The sequence below is a fragment of the Arachis ipaensis genome, chromosome B5 (assembly GCF_059453495.1).
Source record: "Arachis ipaensis isolate K30076 ecotype BB chromosome B5, ASM5945349v1, whole genome shotgun sequence".
Taxonomy (NCBI): domain Eukaryota; kingdom Viridiplantae; phylum Streptophyta; class Magnoliopsida; order Fabales; family Fabaceae; genus Arachis; species Arachis ipaensis.
The window spans coordinates 106,634,858-106,643,785 of NC_142440.1; the positions used below are offsets into that span (position 1 = coordinate 106,634,858).

The 8,928-nt window shown below is 34.5% G+C and overlaps 1 protein-coding gene across 1 annotated transcript; it reads left to right on the forward strand.

Annotated features, from left to right (window-relative positions):
* The first annotated feature begins 6,520 nt into the window (after positions 1-6,520).
* Positions 6,521-6,847, forward strand: LOC148565276 (uncharacterized). Its single transcript, XM_088487760.1, has one exon. The coding sequence runs from the start codon at positions 6,521-6,523 to the stop codon at positions 6,845-6,847; it is 327 nt and encodes a 108-aa protein (XP_088343886.1).
* The last annotated feature ends 2,081 nt before the right edge of the window (positions 6,848-8,928 follow it).

Here is an 8,928-nt window from a genome sequence, read left to right on the forward strand (position 1 = left end):
AACTTGATTTGTGAAACTAGAATGCACATTGATTTTTATCTCTTAATGAATTCTATGAATCTAGAATGCAATGCACTTTGAAATTTCCCTTGTAACTGTGGTATTTGAGATTGAAATTACCCAAATACAGAAAGGTTATATATTTTCCCTATAACTGTGTGATAAAATGATATTATGGTAGGTTAAGATTTTAGGATTCGGTTAAAAAGGTGATGGTTCTATATAACTATATAAGTGTCATTTATGGTTTGTAGGGGATCTTGGGTATAATGTAGGTTAAATACATGTTTTTAAGGTTGTTGAGGTTGTGTTTTGACAATGAGGAGTAGTACTAACGTTGTTAAAATGTTTCAAGGAATGGAACTGAAGGTACAAGTGTGGATGCAGATGATGACTCTATGGTGGGTTTGGTTCACTGATAACTAAAGTTGATCATAAGTCATGTATAAAGATTTGGTTATAAGATTAGGAAATACTCTCTGACATCACAAACTAGAGATAAATGATATGGAAAGATTGTAAACTAGTGATGAAATTAGCAGGTAGTTGTTGATGATAGAACCTAATGTTCTAAAGTTACTCTCTAGTTTTATTTATGTTCTGCTGTTAATAGCATTGGCTACTGTTTTTTTAGATTAGTTTATGTTAATTTTAGTATGTTTGGTACCAAATTTTGAGTTATATACCTTATTTTATATACAAAGCAAGATGACTGAAAATAGTAATATTGAAGCAGCAGGGATGTCCGCTAGCACTCAACCATCTTCTCCACCGTCAGGTGTTCGTAAAAATCGGTTAGCTGTTTGGGATCATTTTGATGTAGAAAATGCTACCAAGAAGAAGGCTAAATACAAATATTGTGGTAGTTTAATACAATATGGGAATGAAACTAATTCAATGGGTGGTTATTTGAGAAGATGCAAGCAAAGTCCTAATAATGATTCGAACAAAAGAAGAAAAACAACGACCACATTGACTATAGATGAGCGTGGTGTTTTAAATTCACCCAGTGCTTCCAAATTTTACCAAGAGGAGGATCGAAGGGCACTTGTGGAAATATTTATTAGGAAGGTGCTACCATTTCGCTTCGTTGAGAGCCCGAACATCCTTTACGGACTACATTAGCACGTGATATTGGAGCTCTTTTTGTTGAAGAGAAGATGAAGTTGCAAGATTTTTTCCCGACAAATTGTGGTAGAGTATGTCTAACAACTGACACTTGGACTTCAATTCAAAATTTTACTTATATGAGTTTGACAGCACACTTTGTTGATTTGGATTGGAAACTAGATAAAAAATACTTAATTTTTTCCAAATAACAAGTCATTCAGGAGAGGTTATAGGAGCGACAATTGAATCTTGTTTAAATAATTGGAATTTGAATCGGGTATTTAGTGTGATAGTTGATAATGCATCGTCTAATGATGTTGCAATTAAATATCTGAAGTAGCGATTAAATTCTTGGAATAGCATTATTTTAAATGGTAAATTTATTCACATGAGGTGTTGTGCACATATTCTAAACTTGATTGTAAAAGAAGGGTTGAAAGAGATTGATGAATCAGTCTTGAAAATTCATAGTGCAGTAAAATATGTTAGATATTTCCCATATAGACCCACTAGGTTTCAAAAGTGTGTTGAACTAGAAAAAATTCAATATAAAGACTTGGCTTGCATGGATGTTGAGACTAGGTAAAACTCTACCTATCATATATTAGAGGTAACTTTGAAGCATCGCGAAGCATTTGAGTTGCTTGCTTTGAAAGACAATACCTATATAGGAGAGATAAGTGGAGAAAAATGGAGAGGTATTCCTTCTGATTCAGACTGGGAGTATGCTGAGTCTATTGTGTCATTTTTGCGAGTGTTCAGTGATGCCACTATACGTATTTCTGGTACCTTATATGTTACTAGTGATATGTATATGAATGAAGTATTTGCAATTGAACGATTTATTCGTCGTTCTTGTGATTCTGTTGATTTCAATACTATGTCAATGGTGGAAAGGATAAGGGTTAAGTATGAGAAGTATTGGGGTGATTCTGATTTGGTGAAAATGTTGTTATTGATTGCTATCGTACTTAATCTAATGCAAAATATTGAGTATGTCAATTATTTCTTGTATTACTTTTTTAGAGAAGAAAAAGGAGGCGAATTGAAGTCAAAGTTGTCAAGTGCATAAAGATACTTTATCAGCAATACCAAAGTTCTGAGGAAGCAAGTGAAGCTAATACGCAAGATGTTCAAGCCTGCAACATTAATACCGATGTTCATGGCATGGGCTTTTTTCTACAAGTAACTAGTCGTAGAACAAATACAAGATCTGAGCTTGATAGATATTTACAAGAAGATTGCAAGCCATACTCCCATAATTTTGATATCTTAAATTGGTAGAAGGTCAACTCAACCCGATTTCCAATTCTCGGAAATATGGCTCACAAGGTATTGGCTATACCTGTTTCTACAGTAGCTTCGGAGTATGCATTTAGTATTGGAGGAAGAGTCCTCGATCTATACCACAGTTTTTTAACACCTAGAATGGTAGAGGCCTTAGTCTGTACAGGAGATTGGCTTAAGAAAGATCTTTTCTCTTCTTTAGATGATGATGGTGAAGTTCTTCAACAAGTTGATCAAGGTATAGAATTTTTTTCATATTTCTTCTCATTTTATTTTATTTTTGTTTTTGTTGTCTTGCTATTTTAGAAATTAGGTATTAGTTACCAATTAAAAGTTGTTGAATATAGACTTAATAATTAATCTATTTCCCTTGGCAGATATATTTTTCTCTAATGATGGTGCTTGTTCTATGGCAGCATCAATTGATAATCTTGATGATGACTAGGTATGCTTAGTATTCACATTTGGTTTTATATTTTCATCCAAAGATTTGTCTCAAAATGACAAAGATATATTTTGTTATTTACAGATATATTTTTTTCAAAGGTTGTGGTTGTTTGAAGATTTTGTTGGCATCTTTTGATATTTTGTGATTATTGTTTTAGGAAAATTTTTCTATTATATCTTTTTGATGTTTTGAGAATGATTAAATGTTATATAGATTACCTATTGTCATTAGATTTGTAAAGAACTAAATCCTAGTTGTAATGAACCTATATATATAGTTTAAAAAAACTTTAGTATTAATTTTACTTTTAAAAAATTATGGTTTAAAAATTAGATTTCTAAAAACTGGTTTTAAAATTAGATTTTTCGTTAAAAAATCTAGTTTAAAAATTGGTTTTAAAACTGGATTTTTGATTAAAAAATATGATTTTTGAGATTAAAAAATCTAATTTTAAACTGGATTTTCAAAAAAAAGAATTTTAAATTTAGATATTAATGAACCAGATTTAAAATCGGTTTATATATAAAAATTAGATTTAAATATTAAAACTGGTTGAAAAGGAGATTTTATTTTTTTAAACCAGTTTAAAATTGATTTCTCTTTTTATCCGGTTCCAATTTAGTTTCATAAACCAAAAAACTAGTTTTAAAATAGATGCCGTTTGAATTTTTGAAAGTCTAAATTATACTCATCCTTACTTATCAGTATTCATGAGCATTAGTTTTCGTTCATCAACTACATTCATAAATCATAGCCATATTAAATATAGTAAATGTTAGAGGACTCATAAGACTACATTTATAAATCATAGCCTTATTAAAAATAGTGAATATTAATTCTTACAATTCATTGTGAGCATGATAAGGCATTATATCTATATTATACAATCCTGTCATGGAAGTCTTACACGTCGCTTCCTTATTTTTTCAACCATTGTTTATTACTATGTATGTTTTTTTTTTATCACACTCATAATAACAGGTCTTCCTTCATTAAATTCTTACAATTCTTTGTGAGCATCTTAATTGTTTATGGTATGTCTTCCACACTTTTTCATTTATTTGAAAACGTGATTTCACGGTATGGAATGAATGGGTTTACCTATTGAGGGAAAATTGTCCTTCAAACTCTTTTACATTCTTCCACCTCCAACTTTCTCCCTTGCTGTAGCTTTTAAGTTCTAAGTTGATGTATCACTCACACAATGTTCACAACTATACACGCTTCTGTTACTGACGGCTCGTCCAAAGGCAGAAGTTATTGTCGTCAATAAAAAGCTATGTTGTCGCTAAAATATGACACGTTTTATTCTTTTCGAGAAATTTATTTACCGATAGTTAAGTCATCGGTAACTGCATTTGACGCCAATTGACGCATGCTAATACTCTCTCTCTCTCTCTCTTTCTCTCTCATCTGTTTGTTGTTCTGAGACCACCGTCGTGTTCTCATGACGAGCCTTCAGTTTAATCAATTTGCTTTTTTTCTGTCTCTATTTTGTGAGTTTTAGATGCATTTATAACAATGTTGATCAATTTGTAGGTTGTTGCTACTACCATAACTACCGTTGGTGGTTGATGAGCCAAAATTGATGTGTTCGTATTATTGGCAAGTGCACCAAATCGTATTAAGTAATATCACGGTACATGAATATCGTTTTCACGAGACATAACAGATTGAAGCAAGTAACGTCTAATTAAATTTCTAATTAGATCAATCACACCTTGGAAAGAGGGAATTGGTTCGTGACTTTGAGAGCAAGTGAGAATCGATTTTGTTTGGATTATTGGGAGAGGGAAGGCTTAAAGAATTAGAAAGAAAACAAGAATATGGAATGTTAAAGGTTTTGGGCATGCTAAATCCTTTAGGAAGAATAATACTTGTGTTAAGTCATCGGTAACCGCATTTGACGCCAATTGACGCATGCTAATACTCTCTCTCTCTCTCTCTCTCTCTCTCTCTCTCTCTCATCTGTTTGTTGTTCTGAGACCACCGTCGTGTTCTCATGATGAGCCTTCAGTTTAATCAATTTGCTTTTTTTCTGTCTCTATTTTGTGAGTTTTAGATGCATTTATAACAATGTTGATCAATTTGTAGGTTGTTGCTACTACCATAACTACCGTTGGTGGTTGATGAGCCAAAATTGATGTGTTCGTATTATTGGCAAGTGCACCAAATCGTATTAAGTAATATCACGGTACATGAATATCGTTTTCATGAGACATAACAGATTGAAGCAAGTAACGTCTAATTAAATTTCTAATTAGATCAATCACACCTTGGAAAGAGGGAATTGGTTCGTGACTTTGAGAGCAAGTGAGAATCGATTTTGTTTGGATTATTGGGCGAGGGAAGGCTTAAAGAATTAGAAAGAAAACAAGAATATGGAATGTTAAAGGCTTTGGGCATGCTAAATCCTTTAGGAAGAATAATACTTGTGTTTTCAAAACTTTGATTCATGCAAAAAAATTTTCATAGCAAATCATTTATAATTAAATTCTAATGTCTTGGCAATCTAATTTCTCTTAACTTAATTAATCGCCAATGTGTTGGTTAATTAATCAAGAAAAGAGGTTAAGAACGGTTTCGATTTTAAGTCACACAATATTCAAAGACTATCCCTAGATGAATTAAATGTCACATATTCAAAAACTAGTTCTAAAATTAGTGAAGATTATGAGATGAGTTTCAAGCTAATTCCAATATTAAATCTCTAGAAATAATACCGAAATACAAGACAGAATTAGAATATCTCTCAATACTTCTAACCATTATTGATGAAGAACAAAACTCAATCTTGAAAGAGGAGAGAAGCATGAATCAAAATAAAGAAAACACTTGCATTATTAATCCATAAAAATAGAATAAAGCCCCTAACTTTTAACAAGAGAGGTTTAGTTACTCATGGTAGAGAAGAAAACAACTATGTAAGACCCAAAACCTTTGAAAAAGGGCTATCATTAGTTAATTTCAAATTCAGTGTTTCTGTAGCTTTAATTTCAGAAATTCATCTATTAAAGAAAATTAAAGCAAGTTTTGATTTATTGAATTTGAAATAAGTTATGATTATTATCCAATTTTATAATTATTGGATTATTTTCTATATTTAAATTATAAAGTTGATAGTTATGAAATAATAAGAATTTTATATGATATGGACTAAATAATCAATATTTTAATATATTGATATTGCTATTTTGGAAAATAGAGAAATTAATTATATTATTTCAAATTATTTGATTTGGACATTTTATTGAAAATAAAGTGTGAGATTGATGAGTAAATAGTATTTTTATACATTATTACTGTTGGGTTAAAATCTATTTTTAATTACTATATTGGCCCTATTTTTATTTAAAATTACAAAATTACCCCTAACCCTAAAAACCCTAACCCAGTTACCCATTCCCTCTAACCCTACAACCACCAAAACCCTCTCCCAACAATCAGTAGCAGCAGCGGCTGCAAAGATGAAAGAAAGAAAGAAATAGAAAGGGAAGCAGGGGAAGGGGGTCCGTCGGAAGAGGAAAGGGGAGATCTGAGAGTGAGGGTTTCGCCACCAGTGGAAGGAGGGAAGCTCGTTGCGCCGCACTGTCGCAGCAGTCCATGCTGCTAGGGTCACCGTCGCCAAGCTCCCTCACCGTCGCACCACCACGTTGCCACCGATCTGCCGCCGCCATGGCCGTCGCGAAGGAGGGAACCCAGAACAGAGAGGCGCACGAAGAAGAGAAACTTGCGGCAAGCCTTGTCACCGCCACTGCTTCCGTGTCTTCCAACGGCGCTACTATCGCCGCCGTGAATCGCGGCCAGAAGGGGAGCGAGAGCCAGGAGAGAGGCGTGTCACACTCTGCTGCGGTCGAGCCAGCCTTGTTGCCTCTGCTGCTGGGGGTTGTTTCCATCACGGTCGTCGGCAAGAGGGAGAGAGCAGTGCGGGAGGAACAGAACGTGATGGAGGAGAAGCCGGCTCCATCACTACCGATCTGCTGCTCTGCGGTGCTTAGCTGAAGCTTCTGCACTATTGCTGCCGAAGGAGGAGGAAGCCTTGCCATTGTTCTGGTCGCCAGGAGCAGTCCGGTGGCTACCGGAACCACCGCCGGGGATGCCGCCGCTTGGCTCAGTCACTTCTCCTTAGTTACGGGCTGAGTTCAAGTTATGGCATGTCACGGTTAGAGTTGTTGTTGCTGTTACGAGTAGTTGGGGCTGAGGTTGCCTCTGTCGTCGGAGAACGCTCTGCCGGTAAGAATTTTAAATTTATGGTTTGTCTTTTTGGGTTTTGAGAAGGTTTTGATGCTACGTGGTTATTATAGCTGACTCCCTGGAGCTTCTGGCCGCTACCGGAGCTGTTGCCGGGTCGGTTCGGAATCGCAGCTGCTTCGTTTCGCTAGTTCAGTAAGTATTTATGTTTCGGAAAAAGCCTCACGTTAGTATTCTGTTGTGTTCGGTTAATGAATATGAGTTTTGATAACGTGGGGTCGAGTCCTGATTATTGTATGTTGTGATTAGTGCTGCTATGGTTATTGCGAACGTGACTGGGAGCTGAGGTTTTGGTTGCCGTCAGTTCGGGTTGAGGCGGAAAGGACTCTGTGACGCATTTGGGTTATGGTTTTGCCTTGAGGTAGGGGCGCTTTCCGAAAACTATATTTTGTATATTGAAATTATTACATATGGGTACTGATGTGAGGATGTGTATTTGGTGATTGTATAAGTCCTATGTATTGTTTGGTTGTTTTGTATGATTATGGGTGTTTGTTTGACTCGACTGTTGGGTGGCTTGTGAAACAAAATGCTTTTGAAATTGATTCTTTTAAAGCTTTGAGATCGAGTTGAATCCGTTGGAAATTGATTTGAATAGAATGGATTTTCTTGAGAATGTGTAAGATAGAATACACTCTTGATTTCAGCCTGGTTGGCTTTAAATGATCTGGCTTTTGATAAATGATTGTTGCTGAACCTTTTCTTTAAAGCTTTAGAAATGAGTTTATTCGGCTGATAATGATTTGATGTTGAAACGGTTCTCTTGAAATATGGAATTGAGATGACTGTTGGATTTTGACTTGCCTTGGACTGATTTTGAAATTTGGGCTGTTGAAAAGGATTGTGAAACGGTTTAGTTGGGACCCGAACCGGGTGGCAAAGTCCAAGTTTTAGGGGAGATGCTGCTGAAATTTCTATAAAATCCGAGTCTTTATTGAATGTTGTCTGGAAAAATGATGAGTTAAAGACTTCTACTATTTTACTTGAATTATCAAGAAAAGAATGATTCATGCTTTTGAAATGAATTATTAAAGAGGAAATTGTGATTTAGTCTTGCTTCTTAAGAAAGGCATTGTATCTCTTTCAGAAGAAAGTTATTTAGATGAAACTTGTGTTTTAAAGCTATTTGAATGTGAAAAGGGTTTATGCCTTTGAATTTGACTTGGGGATTTCAATTAAAGAAGTTTCAATGACTTTGAAAGAACCTGAATGTCTATTGACAAGTTTCATTTTGAAATGTTTTGAGAAAGGTTTTAAGTACTCTTTGAATTCTGAATTTTTCCAAGACTAAAACAATTTTGAACAGTTGAAACGTTTTAGAATTTATCATGGGGGTTTAAGCTGGTTTTGCCTAAGTAAAGGAAACGGCTTTGAAAGAAGTAAATGATTACATGACTCGGTTTGGCTTAGATCCTATTTTATTACTCAATCGGAAAGCCAATGTTTTAATGATTTTAAATGAATTTGGCGAAATGAGTTATGTTATTCTCCCCTAAAGACTTGGGACTTTGCCGAGAAACTTTTTTTATAAAATCCCATTGTTGGATGGGTGATTTTGAATATCTCAAAGAGATTTTTAACTTGCCATGATTATGGAAGTTTTGGAAAGAGGGTGCCGAGAGTGGCATTGTTTTTAAAAAGGGAATTTACCTTGAGTAAAAGTGGCTTATGAGCATGAGATGATTTGAGAAATGAGATCTTTAAAGCCAAGGCTGAAAAGAGTTGAAATTTGATTTTAAAGTGGAATGACTTGAGAAAAGTGATTTATGGCTTAAATGCCGATTTTATGAATTTGATGATTTTGAATGGTGAAAGTGCTGTTTTTATTATGG

Coding starts and splice junctions, on each gene's coding strand:
- LOC148565276 (XM_088487760.1), top strand. CDS start 6,521: ATGGCCGTCGCGAAGGAGGGAACCCAGAACAGAGAGGCGCACGAAGAA.